Source organism: Lepidothrix coronata, unplaced genomic scaffold, assembly GCF_001604755.1.
Source record: "Lepidothrix coronata isolate B3197 unplaced genomic scaffold, Lepidothrix_coronata-1.0 Scaffold254, whole genome shotgun sequence".
Classification (NCBI taxonomy): Eukaryota; Metazoa; Chordata; class Aves; order Passeriformes; family Pipridae; genus Lepidothrix; species Lepidothrix coronata.
Window position 1 is genome coordinate 187,972 of NW_016690434.1, and position 21,560 is coordinate 209,531.

A 21,560-nucleotide genomic window follows, 5' to 3' on the forward strand; every position below is an offset into this window, starting at 1 on the left:
TGGTAAATGATGCCCAAAGTGTTTGCAGAACTGGACATAAGGCATAACTCAGAGGACAAAATAGGTCTCTCAGCTTTCAGGCCCACAGGCTTGTCCAGACTCCCCTAAAACACAGCACACAGCATGGCTGTTCTACCACAGACAGAAAAAATTATCATCAAGCACTAGGAGAACTTTATGAATTCTGGACTGCCTAAATTCATCAAAAAAATACCATAGTAATCTGAATTCTCATCTGACTTGCACCAAAACTGTAGGAGTGTTTGGCATCATCACTACAAACAAATCTAAGGAAATCCACATTTGTAACTATTTTGTGAATCATCAGTTTTGAGAGAAATGACAAAAAAAAAATAATGAAAAGTCAAGCTTATGGCAAACACTTTAGTCCTGCTTGACAGTGAAGGAAAATCCTTTAACTGCTTGTTAACAATTTCTTTAACTCTGCAGTTCCCAGGTTTTTGAGTCACAGTGAGCATAGCCCATTTCCTCAGTAGGATGCTGTTGAAAAGTTCACCCTTATAAAGGATTTCCTATGATTTGGTTTCAAGCACTCTACAAGAACCCCAGGGGCACTGTCCCTGGCTGACCTGTAAGTCACAAACCCATTAGAGATCTATCCACAGAACTGCAGGCAGATGAGGGTCAGAAGCAACCTCTGAGCCTCCAGTCCAACCCTCCTGCTCCCAGCAGGACCAACTCCAAAGCCACACTGTGTTGTTCCAGGCCTTGTACAGCCAAATCCTGAACATCCCAGAACTCTGGGACATCACCACCTCTCTGGGTACCTGTCCCACCACTTCATTCTCACGGGGGAGGCATTTTTTTAAATTATTATTATTTAATCAGAATTTCCTGTATTACAGCTTGAGGCCATGACCACTGCCTCTGGCTCTTTCACTGTGCACCAACCAGATTTAACGTGGAAGCAAAGCAAACAGGTTTTAAGGTTGAGGGATCTTCTTCCCCAAATCACATATTGGGTGTTTAGAAGAAAAAAAAAAAAAAAGGATGAATTTTTTTGCCAGAGATGAACCCACCGTGCATACTGGGGTCCTGTGGAATCATACCACTGGCTGGAAGCAGTGATGTCTTCATCCCTTATGGTCCCCTCGTGCATTCCCAAGGGATAACGGCAGATAGCTGGAAATGGGAACAAAAGCAAGCAAACAACACCAAAAAAAAAATCAGTACTGATTTTTTTTTTTTTAAATCACCAGGCGAGTTTAACTAAATGGCTATTGTGCCTAGGGAATAAACACGGTAATGCTAAAATAAAGGATGCAAATAGAAAGCATTAAATACTTCATAATCACCATAAGATGAAATTTAAAGTCACTTAATAGACCTACAGTATCATTCAGTCAGAGCTGAAAAGCAGAACTTTACAAAGAAACATTTTAAGAACATGAAATCCCAAACCATGTCATTGTTACTGGTTGCATTGGCCCGATTTACAATGAAAAATTATTTATCAATAACGATGTGATATAAAAAGGAAGCTTTTGTTAAACATTTTGCTTCTCCTGGAAGAAACTGGATGCTCCACTTGTGTTCAAATAGGAACAATTATTATCTTCACCAGCCCAGTAACGAGGGAGGAGTTAAAGAGCTTCTATCCCTATTCTATTCTATTTAATCCCACAGTCAGGTAGGATTAAATAATGAAACAATTAAGAGAAAAGACAGGGGGATGAAACCCACCTCTTTTTTATCACCACAGAGAATAACCCATCACAGGCTGAATAACTACCCAAGAGATTTAATGTAGAAGTGTTCACAAACAGAGGGTGCTTCAATAAGGTTTGCCTGCAGCTGCCAGGCACCTTATATATTACTAAATAATCTTGCAAAGGAGGTGAGGTGACAATGTTTGTTGACGATACCAAATTATTTAATATTAAAAAAAGCAAATTATGGTAATACCTATAAAATAAACTAGAAAACAGCATTACACCACTGTCACCACTGTCTGTATTTGTGGTCAGATGCCAGGCAGATAAGGAATAGAGCTCTTGGCTCCTTCCTCCTCTCATCAAAAGGCAGAGAAGGCAACACAGATGATGAAAAAGGAAAGATCAGCAGCCTCATCTTTACACAAGGAATTACTGAAGTATGACAAAGATCATTTATATCCTGAACAATATATACCCTCACTGTCTCTCAAAATACCAGAGCCAGGAGCAATCAAAAGGTCAGGCAGGAGAGTTCAAAACCAGCATATACATCCTTAATCTATTAAACGCTCCAATGCCACAGGTCCCCAGGGGTTCAAAAAAACCAGTCAGCTGGACAGACCCACAGCTACCACAAGCAAATACCCAAGCAGCAGCTCTGAAAGCTGCAGAGATGTGAGAGCACCCCTGAGGTGAAGCACTGCTGTGTGCCTGCCCACCTGCCCATCCCTGCACTCCTCCAGAACCAGAGGGATGGGACCCTGCTGGAGTCAGGCCACGAGCTGGATGGGCCTCTGGTCTCCCCAGAACAGTCACTCCCATACCTGAGGTGTCTCTGTAGAATTCCCTGGGATGTAACTGGTGTCTGCCTGGGATCAAGCATGATTGTGACTGCTGAGAGCCAGCCAGGAGCTCTACCTACTGCTCTGACACTGTGCAATAAGGTTATTTAGTAAACTAAATTACCTTTGACTGTCTTCACTCCTACCTGTCCCACCACAGACCAGCACACCCTGATCCACTGCTGGAGAGCTGCCCTGTCACTGAGCTATGGGTAAATACATGGAGGTTTTCCAGAAGGGTGGGGTCATCATCTGAAAGTGGGTTTTGTGCTCCTGCAGTGGGAGTCCTGTATGGTCACACCTTATTTAAAGGTCAAACACACACCACCCAGCAGTGCCAGATGGAGAGGTAGCTGGGAAGGTCCCTGGGGGACTGGGACTTACTGCAATCCTTAACAAAACTCGTTTGTTCACAACCCCAGGGCTGGCAGACAGAAGCCAGTGTCCCTGGCATCAAGAGATACACTCTTACAGGTGGCCATGGCTCTCACTAAAACAAGCAGCATGAGGCTTTCACCAAAATGCACATTATCAGGAGCAAAACCACCCCTGGGTTATGTTTAGGTGCCACCAGGACTCCTGCTCAGATATCCCTGACCCTTCACCATGCACTCAGGGACACACTCACCTGCCATGCAGACAGGAGGCACTGGGGCTCAGAGAAATGGCACAGCTCACCCGTCAGGGAGGTCAGACAACTGATGCAAGGCAAGGGACTCCACAGGACCCTCCTACATGGGTCTGAAATCACCCACAAAGCAGCCCCTTGGTTTGGAAGCCAATGCAGGAGGTGCTTCCGACTGCTCCTGGATCGGATCAGGAGGTCGGGATGATCCATGGAGCCTGTGGCCATCACAGCCAAGGAGCATCAGCTGGGCCAGGGTGCTGGAGTGTGGCTGGGAAGAAGAGGGCACAGCAGCTGAGGGAGCCTGAGCATGTGACAGGCAGAACTGAGAAGTGTGAGTGGTTGTTTCTTGAAGGAAAAGACTCCTGCAGGAGGGTTCACCCACAGCCTTGTGCTCAGAGCCCACCCCACCTCCCTGGAGCTGGAGGGGGGAAGCTATTCCTGCACCTTTGGGTGCAGGAATCTCTGTACTAATCACCACCCAAAGGAATCTGTGCGGGATTGACCCTCCAGGTGTCACCTTCCCTCTTCTTCCACGATGGTCTAGCCAGCAGAAGCCACCCTGGCTGTGTGCTGGGGTGTCCAGTGCAGGGAATGGCTGTGGAACAGGGAGCACTGCAGAGCTGCTCAGCTCCCCCACAGGCCTCACTTCACTTCTGGCTGGTTGCAGCACAACCTCAAACCTCTGCAAATATCCGCAGGCCAGAGCAGGGTCAGAGCCAGCCACAAAGGGCTCCAAACAAACAGAGCCAGCCCCAGCAGAGCCAGCACTGCAGCCTCACCACACCTTCAGCCAAGCTAGGAAAGGATCAGACTCATTTATTTCTCGGTCTGTCTCCAGCTCAAAACACCTCATTATAGGAATTTTTGCAATATATCACAGACAATTATCTTACTCATCTCCATCATGATTGTATCTTGCCAAATATGCTGGAGGACAAGAGGTTCTGCCCTCCACAGGGACTCACAGGCTTTCATCCTTGTCTCCACCCTAGCCTTGTGCCAGGTGGGGTTTTCTACCTTTCCTTCCACCCTTCTCTCTCCAGAATGCCCCTTGCTGGCTGCAGAGCTGTGGCTGATGCTTTGCTAACTGGTAATTTGCTTTCCACAGTGAGCACAGAATCTGTGAGCCAGCCTAGAGCCAGGTTTGTTCTGCAAGACACATGGTCGAAGCAGTGAGGGGATATTCAGAGCCTGCTGAGAGCACAGACCCTCTGGGTGGGAAGACAGAGGAGTATGTCCATGTGCCTGAGGCCTCCTGGGACTGGCAGGAGGAGTGTCCCACCCCAACAGAGCTGTCAAGGAATACTGGCCATCCCAGCCCAGAGCAGGGCATTCAGGAACTGTGTTAGTGATTGTATTTACATCAAATCTTTACACTCGCATGCAACCGCCACAAGAGGCAAAGAAAGGCTGAGAAGGAGCAGATGAAAGGTGGGACACTAGAACCCTCTCCCTACCAGGGTTGACTTCTGTGCCAGAGGGCTCAGGCAGTGAGGCCAGCAGCAGCATGCAGAAGATCATGGTAGCAGTCGGAGGCGCCGCAGGATCAGACGGGTGCGAGTCCTTCAAGGGCAGCAGCTGCCACCTACATTTCTGAAAGACAAAGCAAAGAGTGGGTGAGAGTCCTCCAGAGACAGGGCTCCTCTGTGCTGCACACTGGCTGTGTTGTCATCGCCTCGTGATGGGCTGGGCAACCTTCCATGCCTTCAAGAGTGGCTTTGCCCTGAGCCCTGCTCTGACCCATCACTGCATCAGTGAAGAACTAATAATCACCTGACTGTCTACACCACCTCTAAAGCTGTCACTGCATCTCGGCCTTTAGGCACTCAGCTGCCAGGACTCCTGGGTGGATGTACTCTCTTAACTGCTCTTAAACAAGTCCAATGCAAAGTTATCTCTCCTCCCCCAATTCTTCACTTTCCTCATTGTATTAACAAGTACTGAAGCTGCAGCTACAATGAACTTGGCTCCCCAAGCAGGGTTTATCCACCTCTGCCTGCACCAGGTGCCTACTCCAAGCAGCCAAGTGGGTACTCTGGAACTTGCCACACACCCTTAAGATATATGCACAAAACAGGGTGAAAATCTCTCTCCTTACACGTCCACGTTGCTGCCAAAAATGCATGTGCACTCACATGTGCGAGCACACTCCATTTCCTGTTTGGAAACACGGAAAATAGCAAAGGGCCCAAACACTGGCAATTTCAGTGGAAAGCCATGATAACACCTAAAGGAGCACGAGGTCACATCAGCAGTTATGCGAATTCTTTGTGTCCACATTCACTACAAAGAGCCTCGGGAGGTTCCCATCCTGGAGGATAATTTTACAGGAGGCAAGGTTAGAGGCTCTGCCTCATAACGAAATGCCAGAAGAAAACAGAACAAATCAATAAATGTAAAGCTGCCAGGACCAGGGGGTGTTTCTCAAGAATCCTCAGAGGGGTAGTAAAAAGGCAACACTGGATTTGTTAGTAAAGGAAGAAAGGAAACAAAAGGGCCCATCACTATGCCAGTGCATGCATGAGTGCAGGAGCATCAGATGCCATTAGCTCAGAGATTTCTAACAAAAGGCTCTATTTTTCCACCCAACATAATTAAACTGTACAAGTCGCAGCCCTGAGTTGCCGTGGATACCAAAGGAACTGGATGCATTCACAACAGACAGATACACCACAGCTTCTTACATCCAAAGGTAAAAACCACAGATTGCTGGACGCCCAGAAGCTACATCAGGGTTAGAATCACTGAAGCTTGCCCTGTTTTTATTCTCTCTCCTAAGGATATGCTACTGGCCATTGTCCCTGCTGGATTCCAGCAGAAAAGATGGCTCCCAGCCTGAAAAACAACCACGGGCCTTTTGGGAAAGGAGCCAAACGTGCCCGCGGGAGGGGGAGCTAATGCTGGGTGGTTGCTGTGCCCAGCCAGGGAACCAGGCCAGCAAACCAACACACACCTTCAGACTGGCAGCACCCCTCCTGTTCCAGCCATCCCCACCCCAACGCCCTGGCCAGGGCTGGGAGGGGGCTGCCAACGAGGGGCTGTGATTTCGTGCCATTTTGGGTGGCCAGTGAAAGTGAAGCGCCGGCGGGAAAAGCCCAAATCTCAGCAGGAGGGTCTGGTGACCACAGAAGAGGTTTTGACCAAGCACTCTCCAGCTGTGTGTGGACCCAAGGTCACCCTTCCCCACTAAAATGGGAGGGGGTGATGGTTGATGAAAACACACTGATTCCCACCATCCCAGGACAGATGGCAACTCCCAAGGAACACAGACTTCTTGTAGTCAAGTGGAGGGAGACTTTGTAAAGAGACAGTTTTGTGGCAGAGGTTGAAGACAAGTGGGTGTTAATTTATGCAGGTGATTTGCTAAGGTGTCCTGGAAGCTCCCAAAGCAGGACCTGCAGAGGGAACTGCAGAGAGTTCAGCTCTAGGGGAGACAGTCCTGCCACAGGACCTCAGAAAGGTGCTTGTCATGAACATTAAGGCTTTAACTTGAACCACCTTCCTGGAGGAGGTGATGGGAACACAGCAGAGACCTGTTTGGTGGTACACGGGGTGCCCTGACCATGACCCAGGTGTCTGCCCAGATCAGCTCCACCATATGGGTGAAGCCTGGGATAGATCCTTCCCGTGGGTGCCCAAGCTGGGCCAGCCACTGAACAGAGCTGAGGAGGTCCTGGCAGGAGAACAGCAGCTTGGAAACATCTCCCAGGTGACAATGAGCTGGAGTTTTAAAAGCTGCCAGCTTTACTGGAGCCCTGAGATGGCAGAGGACAGCACACATGGACTGCACAACCTCATCACCCCCCCAGAGCCTGGCAAACAGGGTGAAATCAGGCATCCATAAAGACTTAGGACAGCTCCCACCAAAACACCCTGGGATTTCTCTTTAACTTGTCCAGGAATAAGGGAAGAGAGAGCCAGAAGGCACTGCAATAGGAATCACACATGGCTAGGTGAGGGCCAGAGCCCACTGCTGAAACAACAAAGGAATGAGAGCAGCCCCAGACACTGCCAAGTGTTCAAATGCCTCAGCTTCCCATTTGATCCAAAGCCCAGCAAAGAAGGATCAAGAGCAGGGGAGCACCCATCCTCTGCCTCCCAGCCCAGCTGGGATGGGCTGCAGCCCCCAGTGAGGGGTACTGAGGTGGGCTTAGCATAAGGACTTTCCTTTGACAAAGGAGATGTGCTAAGTGTGTCCCATCCTCTCAAAATCACCCGTGAGCAAGCCATGACAACGGTCACCAGTGTCCCAGCAACAGAATAAAGGCACCACAAACAGCACCACTATCTCACTTGACCAGGTACAGACCAAGCAGGATAATTTAAGTTTCTATTTGCTTTCTGCAAAGCTCAGACCATGTTCTAAATGACACCTATTGTGCTGCCACAGAGCTAGTCACATCATTTAACTGCCTGAATGTGGGGATAAGAGTGAAAATATCAGGAGGAAAGGAGGAACGAGGTGGAGGATGGACAAGGGAAGTCACACAGAAATGCCCAAGCACCATGGCAGCTCCTGCCACTGAGCCAGGGACCAGGCTGGAGGGAAGGTAGGGCTGTGGGGCACAGAGAGCTGTCTCCCACCCTGAGAGCCAGGGGCTTCTCAGGACATGGGTACATGGACCTCTGCAGCTCCACAAAAACAGCGTGGCTTGGGGCATCTCCAAGCCAAAACTGGAAGATGTGGCCATAGAGGCCAACCTGGCACCCAGGGGAGGAAAGGAAAACTCCAGAGCTGGCTCTAGAGCTCACCTGTCAGCAGCTCCATGCCTACAAAAGCTGGCTTTGAATTTGGGCTTTGCCTAAGGAGTGTCCAAGGTGCAGGATGAAAGCTCTCTGATGTGTCTCTGCTGCTGACAGAGGAGAAGGCTGGCCTGGACCAGCTGTGGCCACCTGGGTGACATGAATTCTCACCTTTGCATGTGGCAGTGATGAATCATTTCCAGCAGTTCAGCCCTACCCAGGGACCTCAGCAGCTGGTTCAGGCTGTGCTGGGTTTGTTCTTTCCACCACATTTGGTTCCCAGTCCTGGACCACCAAAGTGCCTGTTTGGGAGTCCCAGGAGAGACATTGCACAGAGGGAGCAAACAGTGCCACTGCTCATCTTCAAACACTGGTGTTGCTTAAGCAAGGTCAGCAAGAGTGTTCTTCACCCCTTTGGAGGGTGAAACATTCAGAGGAGGTTCAGCTCCACTCAGGAGCTGGTACTGTCAGAAATCCCTGTTTGAAGAACTACTGATGTTGATTTCTGCTGAGTCTAAATCTCAGCCAGGAGCAGACTGGACTTCCAAGCTGCACAATTCCCAGTGCTAGGACATCGGAATATGCTACTAAATACAACCCTCTGTACAAACTGCTTAGAAATTCTATTCCCCATGATTTTTTTTCTGGGTAGATGACTTGATACTTTTCCTTGCTGCTCTTTCAGCTGCATTAGAGTCCCCTGCTGTACTCATGCCTTTCTTCCTGACCTGCCCACACATACACACCAGGTGCCAAAACTCCAGCACAAGCCCAAACCCAGCAAAAACAGGATTAGCAACATCCTCTCAGAGGCAAGAAAGTGTTAAACTCTGTTCTCAGGCCTGACTGGATCAAGTTGCTAATTGCTAACAGCTGGCTGCAGGAGAATAAAATCCTGTTACAATCATTGGGAGAGTGGAAAAAAAAAAATCTATCAGTTGAAAAACTCACCAAGAAATGCAAAAGAGGGCACTTTTCCCAAGTCAACCCAGTAGACACCACTGCCTAAAAAGCCAATCCATGTCTCCACAGAGAACCAGCTCGCTGTGACCCAGCGCTGTCCCGGGCTCAGCGGGCACAGGAGGGAGCTGTTCTTTAGTGATGTGCACGAAGAAGGTGGGACTTGGAGCTCCTCCAGGCACTGTTCTCCCTCCAGAGATCCATTACGGAGGTCTGGCATGTTTGCAAGCCTCTCTAGATCCCAAGTGAAACAGGCATTTGTTTTAACTGGTTCCTTTGCAGATCATTACCTCGGAGTGGGACCTTAGGGTTTGCTGCAGGAATCCCACTACAGATGCCAAGAAACTCCACAGCCATGGAGTGTATCACACACAGAGATCTACGTACAACATGGGGATCTATCCTAAATCAAAGCATCCTCAGAAGAGGTTCAGGATCAAGAGGACTGGATGGCACCTCCTACCATTCCTAAAGGAACTCAATGAGGAAACAGCAAAGCTAATAATTGGGGCAGTATCTGATGCCTGAAGAAATAAGAGGCTGGAAAGTGTGATTTTCAATTTTCTGGCTCCAAAATGATGGCAGAACATTTCTCTTTGCTTCAGAGTTAATCTGAGAGACCCCAACCCCCAGCAGCCTTCCTCTGGAGCACACACAGCCCACACAGCTCCGGTTTGGACCAAACAATCTGCTGATGAAAACGCACAGCAGAAAGAATTCTGATCACTTTTTAAAGCGTTCTGCTTAGTTTAAAATTCAAATACCGACACAAGACTGGAAAAAGGAGGCAACAATTTTTCCCTTAGGTGAACTCAAGAGTGTGGTCTCTCTCCCTACATTCAACCAACCACACAAGGGGAGAGGTCTCTCTGTGACACGTGGGTGGCATCTGGACAAACCAAGTGCCAGCAGTCACACCAAAAATCAACACACCAGGGGCTGCAAGATCCTGGCATGAAGTGCAAGGCTGCAACGGGAGATTTTGAATATGTGCACCAGAGAGGAAAAACCCATTGCAATGTTAGGAACATGGTAGGGGATGGGGCAGAAACAGTGACACCACAAAGTGATGTCCAGAGCAGCAAAAAGGCTGGACAGATAAAACCAACCAGATTATGGGTGAAAGGGTTGGGTTAATCAAGATGCATGTGAGAAGTCAGTCACAGGAACAGGAAAAGGGAGACAGGAACAGGCTCCCATGTCACTTTTGAGGTGGCATTAGGAGACCTGTCACCACAAGAGATGTGGGGCTAAAAGGACAACATTCAGGAGTGGCACTTGGGGTGGGGACAAAGACACCATAGACCTGGGTCTGAGACAGTGGCAGAAGAATGGGAGCATCGAGGTCTGGGTGTACTTTGTGGTCACCCTTTTGAAGGGTGAGGGACAGACCTGCCCTGAGGCTGAGGAAGGTTTGAACCTCATTTTCCACATTGCAGCCAAACATCTTAACAGGGTCATTATGAAAAAAGTGACACCTCACTCTTGCTAGATTTTAGGAGAAGAACAGCATTCTGGTCACCTGTGACACACTGGGAGGAGGTTCAGCCCAGGGATTCAAACCTGAGGGAGTGCCTCACCTACAGCCCAGAGAGGGGCTGGTGTTTCTGCACAAGAAAGGAGACCAATAAATCCTCCAGCTTTTCCCACTGCCTGCTGGCCAGTCCCACAGGAGAGGGGTGTCCTTGGCTTGTGAAACTGCACAGAGCACTTCTGTCACAAAACCAGACTCGGGGATAAAAGAACATGCATTAAATGTAATTTAATCCATCAAAGTAACAAGGCCAAAATTAGAAACTGTTAGAAAGGCAAAGCCAAAGATAAGGAAATGCAAATTCATTGTACCACAGTGGTGGCTCTTAGCTCAGTTAATCCAAAAACAAAGCTACCCTTCCCCACTGGCCCAGGGCATGGGAACCCTGTGCTGATCTCAGCTGAGGAATCTTGAGGCACTTCCCACGACCCAGGCAGACCTGCCAGGTCCCTGCAACTCTGCACAGGACACAAGCACATGGCATTCCCCAGGAACCCTAAACCCAGGAGCAGGGGGAGCCTCGTGCACCCCAGCATACCCTCCAAAACACAGGTCCCCTCAACTGCAGAGGCTCCAGTCCCACTGCTTCTGCAGGACTGAATTGTCAGGAGAAGAGAAGACTGTGCACAAACTAAAGGTTCCAAGAACCTCCCTTCTCCCTGCCCAAGCAGCAGTGTCCCTTACTGTCCCTTTTTGGAGTTTCCTTCCCACCCTGACAGGCCACAGAGAGCACCCAGCACACTGACATTTTCAGCCTGTTCCTTATACTGGCATCTCTGTCCAGCTTTTTCTCATTTTTTTAAACTTTTCTTAAAACATACCAACTACAAGTCAGCAACAGTCCTCTCAAGACCTACAATCTTCCACTGCAAGAGTCTCACATACCAACCATCTCTGTGACACATTAACCACAGAGATGACAGATGGGGTATTAAGAGCACTCAATCTAAACCACCTTCCTCCCTCCCCGTCCTCAAGGGGCTCCACCATAACATTTTACTTAACTGTACTCTAAGTTGCATTCGGAAGGAGATCAGGTTACCAAGTTGCAGAATTATTTGGGCTGGAGGAGATCCTCAGGAGAGCATCTAATCCCACCTCCCACTCAAAGCAGGGTTAGCACCAATTTCAGAACAGCCTGCAAAGGACTTTGTCCAGCTGGGTCTTAAAAACCTCCAAGGACAGAGGTTCCCCCACTTCCCTGGACACTGCTCGACTGGCTGCAAAGGGAAAACTTTACCCCTCCTTATGCCAAGGCAGAACTCCTGTGATTTCAATCACTGTCAACCCTCCTGCTCAGTAAAGAGACTTCTTGATCATCTGCTCTTGGGTATCCCAACACCTTCTCTTGTCCTGACTAAACTGCCCTGGCTCCACCAGCCTCCTCAGGGAAGTCAAATTTCAGTATTACATTACTTAATACTTTCTGCCAAGTCACCACTTGGGAGCCACCACCACTGGTGAGACAGAGGCTCCATCCAGAGCCAGTGGGACTGCAGTGGGACAGCTCTGGTTGGACTTTGCCACGACTCCCATTGGCTTCTTCATGAGCAAACTAGGGAATAACTGAGAGTTTGTCCCATACTGACACTGGGCACTACTCCACAGCCCTCTGCTTAGGGAGTGCAGGGATCACATTCCCACTGGTAACTATTTTTGAGAGGTATCAGGTGGCACTTTCTAAATCAGCTTATTCATGGTGCTGGTCAGCGACACGGAGACTGAGGCACTGCCACCCTGGCACAGGGCAGGGACTGGGGATGTGCAAAGATCAGAGACCACCAAAACTGCTCAGGAAGGTGTTTCTCATCTCAGAGCTCACCAGCAGTGGTGAGGCATCCTAGGAAAGCCTGAAGGATATGCCAGAGATCAGTCCCAGGGTGAGGGGGACCTGCCTGCACTGCTCTGCCAGAGGATCCAACACACTCCTCATCCCAAAGCAGAGCCTCTTCTGCCTCCTGGGAGCAGCAGCACTTGGTCAACAGCAGGGACCTCAGTCAGGACACAGATATACAATGTCAATGCAGCTCCTTTTGGCAATTGGTACAGGAATCTCATTAAAAACCACAATCTGAAGACTTTTCAGACATGATCTGCTTTCCATCAGAGCACAGGGATCGCTGAGAATGCTCCTTCTTTAATGTGGCATTGATTTACAAATGCACCAGCTCCCCCAGATCCCTCTGTGGACAGAGGCTGGTCTGCACTGCCCGCTGGTTACCTGCTCCCTCTCTTATTTTAAAACACTGCTGCAGCATTTATGTTTGCCCAAACTTCTGGAACTCCTTTGGTCTTCCCAGATTTATTACAAATCGGCAGCCAGGATTCAGAAAGCTGCTTTGCCAATTTGTTTTAAACAAACAGGTTCCAGAGTTGCTCGAGTTTCAAAGGCTTTGAAATGTTATCTTGGGTTTAACACCCTCCCTGGTTACCAGTGCAACGGGAGGTTTTCTGAGATCCTCATAAAAGCAAGGACATCATCCAGCTCCTTCCCAAACACGGGAAATGTTTTACTTCTCTCTATTATCAGCAATCAGTAGGGTTTTTCAACCTTTCCCAACAATATAAACACCATTGATGAAATTTATTTTGTTATACAGATATTATTTCTCAGTGCCCCACGATATATTTGCTGTGCTTTTCCAGTTCTCTTCAGCTTTCCTTATCAACTGCCTGACTTTCAAAACACCGACTTCACAGTAACAGCCACTTATCTACAACCTTTGTTTTGCAAATTGCTCATAGTGGAATCTGTTTGAAAGCTAAAACATGATTACTGGTGATGGACTCTTTGCACAACCACTAGAGAACCAGCAGCACATCGTACCCAGCACCAAGCTGAGAGCTGCTGCTGTTTGCAAGGGTGGAAGCCAAAACCTAAGAGAGTTCAGCGAAAACCAAACCAGAAACATGATTTTGGAGCATTACTAATTTAACTGGCCATCTAGTCTCCATCAAACCACTTCAGAAATGCTGACACTACCAAGAGTGAGTTTTGTAATGTCTCTTCATATTTGTAAAAATAAAACTCAGAGCACCTGTTTGTGGCACACAGCCCCTTGCCCTCACTATGGGCTCTGTTGTAGTCTCACCAAATAATGTTTATAAATGTGAAGAGCCATGTCCTACAGCTGCAGGAAGATATGAAACTTGAAGCAGCTTTTTCCAGCTCTGCACAGACTGAAGTGACTCCAAACACCAAACTGGAGTGAGTGGGGTGTGCTCCTGCCCTCCCACAGCCTCAGAGGGGACAGGGCAGGCTGTGACCTCGCTGGGTCCCATCTCTCCAGGGGCTGAGCAGAACCTCCACCCTGCACACCAAGCCAAGGCAGCCAAGCCTGGGTACAAACAGCTGCTTCATTCAGCTCGAGCAAACTCTGCTTATGATCCAAAGCGGTTTTAAACTTCAATTTATGAAGTGCCTGGCAAAGATGGAGCAGTGAGTGGCAACACTTAAAGATCACCTGAAACCGCTGCATCAAGCCTGGAGACTCCAGGGAGGATTTCCAGGCAGGTCTCACTCACCATGTTCCACTGGGTTTACTATTCACTAGGACAACCCTGCAAGTAAAGTTTAACTTCCCATGTACAGAGATGAAATTGCCTTTAACTTTAAACGCTCCAGCAAAAATACCTTGCATGACTGTAGACAGCTCGGAGAAGATCTTTGCTTACCACAATGCATTTCAGGCAATCAAACCAAATGCTCTGCTTATAAACAAAGGAAAAGCCAAGGACACAGAAAAAGCTCCGAGCAGCATTTCACAGCTCGGGAAAGGCAGAATGGCCGGTTCTGACCACATTTTCTCAAGACAGACCAGAAAACAGAAGCCCACAGAGAAGTAATAAGATTTAGCAATTACACAGAAGGCAGGTAGCTGTAGGAAAATCCCAGGATTGTTTGAGGCAAAAGCAAGAGAAACAGAAGAGATGGGGGGGAGGGGAAAGAAACATGTAAAACAATGATGCCTAGACCAAAAAAAAGGACCCCCTTTACCTCTTTTCCATATTGAAAATGAACTGAAATTAAAAAACAACAAATTAAAACTAAGGAAATGAAATTCCACAGCATACCGTGCACATTAAGCCTCTGGGACATGTTGCCACAGAGCAACGTGGGAGTAATTCAATAAAATATTGGAAGTGGATCTACATAATAAGAACATCTGCGATTCCATTAATGTGAAAAGAGAGTACACTGGATATAAATTCTCCTCTAGTTAGGCATAAGCAAACCAGGAATTAATGTGACCAGAAAGTTATCTCCTGCACGGGCAGGTTATTCCACATTTGTCTGCCCTCAGGCTCTGGGGCTTTCCTGTGCCCACGATAAGATGGTGCCTGAGTAGGTGGGCTGTGATCCCAGCCAGTTTGGCAAGCTCTGCCTCTCTGGATAGAGATCACATTTCAGTTTTCAGCAGCTTATTGTGCAGCTTCTCAAGAAAAGAAACAACACTACCCACCTTTTATTATTTTTTTTTTAAACAAAGATTATCCTCTGTGACACAAGAAGGGCAGATGAAATTTCAGCCAAACCTATTAAAGAAATACCTGTGGAGCAGTGACCGACCCTGGAATGCTCTGGTGGAAACACAGCTATTTTAGAAAGTTCTCAGCACCTGGAAAATTGGGTTTACTGAGGAATTAAATCAGATTTTATCGGGAGGGACTGCTACTGGAGAGCCCCATGGTCAACCCTAACAACAAGGATTCTCAGGTGCAGCTTCCTGCATAGTCACACTCCCGTGTTTTAGGCTAAATGGGAGTCTGAGAAAGTTTGGTAGTGCCCAAAATTGCAGTAGGTACTTCAGGAGGGGACAGGGTCTGCCTCTCCTCGGGAGAAGAGGGAACACAGGCAACGTGCAGCCACAAAACTCATCTGGGGCAAGAGCTGCTGGGGCTCAGGGGCAGGAGCACATCTCCTCCAACTCCCCACTGTCCACAAGCTGCCAGCCCCAGTTCTTGCACATCTGCCTCAGCCTTAGCCCTGAAACATCTCAGGCACCTCAGAGATCAAACACCTGAAACATGTCAGGCACCTCTGAGAGATCAAACACTGTGCACTTTCCCAGGACAGCCCCAGAAACCACCTCTGGCCAGAACCCCACCAGCCCCCTTCACATTTCTGCCCACAGGAGACCCTGCAGGTCCCGGAGGTCCCCAGGCACACATCCCCAAGGGAAAACCCATGACTTGTGAGCCCTCCCACAGCTGCAGGAGGGAAAACAGGGAGCAAAGAGCCACCATCTCCCTGCCAGCCCAGGGAGAAAAGCCTTCACCTCCCAGCACTGCCACCTCCACAACCCTCCCCCCCCCACTTCCAACAAGTCTCCACAGGCGTTCGTGCTTTATCCCAGGACAGAAACTGAGGGAGGAGAGCTGATCCCAAGCTGAGAGCCAGGTTAAGCTGGAAGGACCCTACCTGCCTCTCCTGGGGCCTGCTGAGCACAGGGAACAGCTGCCATGTCTCTTTTGAGCTCCACAGGTTGAGCCAGGCTGTAGTTTCGACATTCCTTGCAACTTTCCACCAGCACACATGATATGTTCAAACTTGAGTAACTCCTCCCTCCTCCCTCCCTCCGCACACACAGACAGGCCCAGGAGATGGCCCTGCCTCTATCATCCCAGTTCCTATAGCAACTCCTGACCCAGCAGATGGAAACAGAGCTGTTTTCTAGGCAAATCTGCCTTCTTGGATTCCTCCGCTCTTCCCTGCTGTTGGCCCCTCCTTGCTCCAGTGCTCTCCCTGGGGGCTGCTCCGCTGGCACTTGGCCCAGACTTTGCCTGGAGGAAGGCCAAGCTTTGAATTCATTTAGTAAAACCACAACATAAAGCAGCTCTCCTGCTCAGGAAGCAGGGCCCGTGTAGTCCCAGGGGCAGGCCAGGCACCGCAGAGCCAGCCTGCACCTTCTTGCCCAACACGGCCGTGTGCTCCCAGGGAGGATCCCAGCAGGAACATCTCCATCCTCACCTTCACCCTCCACCAGCCTGGGCTGTCCACGGGGGGAAGGTAAAAAGCAAAGACAGAACTAGTCATTTATTAAGCAAGTCCAGCAGACAGAATTATTGTAACCCTGGGCACTTCTCAGATGTTTGGACTTCTGCCTCCAAAGCCTTTCCTGGAAGAGGGAGAGTCCAGCAGTGACACCAGGGCTCACTGCCTGCTCAGCACAACAGATCAGCCCTATTGCTGCCCTCAGGTCGGGGTCCCACAGGAGTGAAGGTCACCAAGGCAGCTGTCAGACAGCTGTGTGACACCACATTCCCTTCCCTTCCTCCTAAAAATACAGAAAGAGAGGGAAAGTACAGAACTCAATACCAGGCTGTGGCACTCTGGGGGGAACCTCAGGGGCAGGTGGCACTGCTGGGGCTCCATGGTGGCAGGACAAGCAGGACCACAGCAGATGGAGGCACCGAGCTGGGCAGGGGGGCCAGCAAGCTGTGGCACCCTGGGAGACCCCCCACGCCTGCCACAGGGGCTACAAAACTGCTGCAAAGCCATTCCACCCCCAGCACCAGCTGCTGCCCCTGCCCACACGGGCTCCACTGCAGAGCCACTGCCCCTGGAGAGCCCCAGAGCACACACAAGGCTGGGGCCACGCTCACCTGGGTGACAAGGTCACTGGGATTTGAGAGGAACACCCTCTGAAGGCACTGGTTTACACTCCCAGCTGGGGCACCAGCAGCAGGGACCACGGCAGCAGAGGGAGACTGAAGAGCAGATGGATTTTGCTGACTTGCCTATTGGGAAATGCAGGTGCCAGCCTGCCTCCTGCAAGGAAAGGGCAGTATGTCCCATTTGGACACCTGGCAGGGGTGAACACCCTCCTGGGGCCAGCAGTGCAGGGCTGTGACAGCAGTGCTCAGGTGGGAAGTGGATGCTGGTGTTGTGCAGGACTCACAGGGACTCCACAGCAGGAGGCTGAGGAGTGGGGACAGCAGCCATTCAGCCCTTCCTCACACTCCCACGTGCTACAGCAGCTTCAGGCAGGAATCACAGCAAACCCTCAACACAAGCAGCAGGTATTCTGGGTAACCCAAAGCTAAAAAGGAAGCAGACATGCACCACACTGTGCCACACTAAGTCCCAACTGGAAAATACAGCTGTGAGCTGGAAGACACAGAATCACAGAATATGGCAAGTTGGAAGGGACCCACCGAGATCATCAAGCCTAGCCCTTAGCCTCGCACAGGCCCATCCCCAAGGGTCACCCCCTGTGCCCCAGAGGATCATCCAAACCCTCCTGGAGCTCTGGCAGCCCTGGGGCTGTGCCCACTGCCCTGGGGAGCCTGGTCAGTGCCCAACCCTGCTCTGGGGGAAGAACCTTTTTCTAAGATCCACCCTAAACCTCTCCTGACACAACTTCAGGCCATTCCCTCAGGTCCTGTCACTGATCACCACAGAGAACCTTGCTCCCATCTTCCTCCCTGCCTCCACACCCCATCCCAGCCACACAATCCACCTCTGTAGAGGACTATTTTCTTTTTTCCCCCCTCCTTGGGGTAATTTTCCCATGTGTGAGTGAGTCAGTCAGCTCAGAGGGATGGAATAATCCCTAAGGTTTGGGACAGAAACACATGGCCAGCAGAAGGGTGGATGTGGGAAGGTATCAGGCCCCTTCCTGCCTGGTAACCCCTGCACCAAGAGGGTGTCGCTGAGATGGATAAACACCCTTCCAAGGCCTCTCATCCCAAAACAAGGATGGTCAACATGATGGTGCACACAAACCAAGCTGGATACAGGGGTAAGCTGGGACCAAAACAATTCCCTTTGGAGGACACAGGGTAGTTTGTAGCAGAAGGAAAGGCTGGACATCCAGGAACAGGGAGTCCAGGAGTGACATCAATACAAGCCCCAAAGCAGCTGCAGATCACAGAAGCACCATCGAGGGTCCAGAGAAAGCTCTCATTTCCCCGCAGCACTGGGAAGAGCAATGGCCCAACTCACAAACAGAGCTGAGGAACTCCTTTCCCTGGGGAAGGACAATGCTGTGGAGGCACAAAACACTGCTGGAAAACTGCTGACCTTGCAGTCAGCCTCACTTGAGCAGTTCAGCACAGAAACAGGCTCCCTGCTGGGTGCCCTCTGAGATGTAATTTGATCCCACGGTACACATCCACTAATCAATCGAGGGATAAAGCAAAGCAGAAAACAGCCTTTTTTTTTCCCCCCACTGGAATGAGCCCAAATATGCACAATAACAGATCCCACTCGGAGCTATTGCAAACTGCAGTACTTTGGAGAGTTTTGCATCTCTCATCGCAGAGGGAGCATACTTCTGCAATAGCATCACTGGTTCTCAAATTGTGTATTTGAGAGACTTCCTAATGACCTCATAGCAGCACATGTGACCACTAAGTCATCTTCTCAAAGGACCAGGAATAACATCAACAGACCCTGTTTTGGTTTTGCACAGAACAGCTTTCTTCAGCACAGGCAAAGGAGCAGAACCAGCTCAGGCCAGGGCTGGCACCGTGATGGTTTCTCCAGCAGGCTGTGTTTGGCCTTGGAAAAGATCCATCCAATTAACAGATGAAGACCCATTAGCACATACTGAATTCCACATACAAATTTAGACACAAAAGCTTTTTTATCCTGATGCAGGACTATTTGCTTTAAGGCATCTATATGGCATCATGAATCTCAGAAGTGTTCCAAAAGTGTTCTAAGAAGAGAAGAGGTGGACTCACAAAATAGAAAATAATGCCTTGAAAGGGTTTCAGTGTTGGGCTTTTTTTCTCCCAGTGCTTAAAAATAACCTGCTATGCTGAGCAGCAAAGCAGGAATTTGAAATTTGTGGGTGATGAACTGGTGAGCTGATCACACTGGGATTGGGAAGTTGCCTTTTGCTGTCCCCAAGCCAGGTGGCACTGGGAGAAATAAATTAATGAACACCTATGATCATGTTGGCACTAAGGCAACTAGACAAACAGCTCCAGACAGACATGGAGCACCTGAGAGGTTCCCTCCTCTGTACCAAGCACAAGGCTCCTGCAGAGGAAAAGCTACATAATCCCACTGTAGCAGTGACAAGACCTGTGACTGGTGGCCAGAGAACTACCCCAGTTACCACCAGTGAGATGGGAATAGGTGTCTGAGTGAGAATAAGGAACATGCTCATTAAACAGCACCTAAAGGCTCCTTCTGCCAGGCCTCTCCTGCAGCAGGAGCAGCACAACAGGCTGTTTCCATAACACCACCTGTCTCTCCACAGTGGCTCTGCTCCATGGTCCTTACACTCCCTGCCTCCCACCCAGCCTGGCTATGGCAGGAATTCCACCTGCCCTCACCCAGGAAGGCCACAGCAGGAGCTGGTGATCCTGTGAGCACCAACATGTCATGTCCCACAGGACCAGGCCATCACCTGAGCAGCCTTGGGCCAAACAGGGACACAGGAGGTGAAGAGCACAGGACAGTCCCAGTGAGGAGGCTGGGCCTGCACACTGTTCAAGCTTTTTATTCTTTCAGTGAGAGGTGGTGAAAGCCAGCTTCCTTCACCTTTCCAGGAACTTTTGATGGAACGCAGAAGGCTGCTGTAAAAGTGCTCTGTTTACACCCTCCAGCCCTGTCCTGTCCTTACCACAGTGTGAGAGAGTGTTCACTCCCACCACCCAGCTGAACATCTGCTCAGCCCAGCTCTGACACTGCAGAGAAATCCACTTCCAGCCATCAACCTGGGAAAAGAGGGAAGCAGGGCAGGGCTTGGCATAGTGGGGAGGGCAAGTCTGAGACACACGTGTGACATCCTCCAGGATATTCTGACAAACCACCCTTACCAGGTGCTGACTAGAGCTGCTCTGCAGGGTAACAGGAGGAGGCTCAGAGATGACAGGACAGTGCATGTGGTGACATTACGGACACCTGATGTGGGACACACCCTTCCCAAGTGGTTTAAACCCATAAAACGATGGATGCCAGGGGAGCACTCACCCTCCACATGCCTCCCACCCTATGCCAAAGCAGCTTTTCCTGCTCCAAAGGGGGATGATGAGAGCCCACAGAGCAGCATGGTGTCTCCTGTGCCCCTCAGTCCCTTCCCAAATCACCAAAACAAGGACAACCTCTGGTCCAGCCATGGGACAGATGCCCCCAACAGATGAAATTCTGCAGCTGAGCCAATTTGCTTATTTCTGGGCACCCAGGCAACTGCTCTGTCCTGCTGGGACACCGGAGCAGAGGCCTCAGCACTGCTCTGCCACCACAGCTCCCTCACCCAGGGAATGGCTGAGGAGGTGGCAATGGAGGAACAAAAAAAATCCGCACAACTGCAGCCCCAAAAATCCCACTCAGAGCTTTCATGTTACCAGGAAAGATCCAAGCAGCAGCAGCCTCCTATTTGCCCTGTCTTTTAAGCAACACTGTCCCAGCTGCTACATCATGGGCTGCCTCAAAGGTGGTGAGAGTGAAGGAAGGGGGTACTTGCAGCCCCAGGTCAGAACCAGGGGAGTGAGATCAGTTCAGCTTTAGCTGCTGTAATGACAAAGGCCCAGGGAACACGTCAACCAGACAAGGAATGAACTCCTGGCACTGAGGCCCAGCAAGGACATGCCAGTAAACACTCTCCCTGCCCATCTTTTCTGACGCAACTGTGAGAAAAAGGGCAGAGAAAACCATTATCTGCAAACAGACATCCCTCCCTCTCCCTGGACACCAGGACCAGCCCAAGCAGGACGTCCCCAGCCTCTCTCTTGTCTGCACAGTGAGCCAAGAACCCTCTGGTGTCCTGCTGCAGATGAGGATCACTGCCATGTCAAGGAAGGGCTCAACTCCCACAAGCTGGAAAACCTGTGCTCTGGGCTTTTGACACCTAATCCCTGGAAGCAGGTGATATATTCAGCAGGCACAAGGCCTCTTTCAAAGCTGACTTTTCTCCTTGAAGCACTAGATAGTATCTAACATCCTGAGCATTATCTTTCACATGCTCCTCCCCACCACTGCAGCAAGGCAGCTCTTTCTGCTCTCCATCCTTGTAATGACTTTGGAGTAAGGAGTTCTGACAAGCAGAGCTACACAGGTCCCAGGCCTGCTGGGGACCAAGTCCTGCTATCTCACCCCCAGTGATACTTCCCCATGTCTGCTCCTCCCTCCCAGAAGTTTCCCAGGTGAATCTATGTTGGCATATTACATCTCAAAACTACAAGCTGTGGGGATCTGAAGACCAATGTCTGAGTACTAA

At 49.9% G+C, this 21,560-nt stretch overlaps 1 protein-coding gene across 6 annotated transcripts in view; it reads right to left on the reverse strand.

Annotated features, from left to right (window-relative positions):
• LOC108507380 (discoidin domain-containing receptor 2-like) overlaps positions 1 to 21,560 on the reverse strand; it is a 62,085-nt gene that overhangs the window by 30,330 nt on the left and 10,195 nt on the right. For 2 of the 6 annotated variants that reach the window (XM_017835296.1, XM_017835291.1), the window contains exons 2-3: positions 4,604 to 4,739; positions 1,041 to 1,143 (exon numbers count right to left, since the gene is read on the reverse strand). In XM_017835296.1, coding sequence (XP_017690785.1) covers positions 1,041 to 1,143; positions 4,604 to 4,667 — 167 coding nt within the window. In that variant the 5' untranslated portion in view covers positions 4,668 to 4,739. Of the gene's footprint in view, positions 1 to 1,040; positions 1,144 to 4,603; positions 4,740 to 8,840; positions 8,959 to 11,204; positions 11,228 to 15,805; positions 15,958 to 16,031; positions 16,054 to 21,560 lie in introns of those variants that run through there. The other 4 variants (XM_017835297.1, XM_017835293.1, XM_017835295.1 and 1 more) reach the window with 4 other exon arrangements.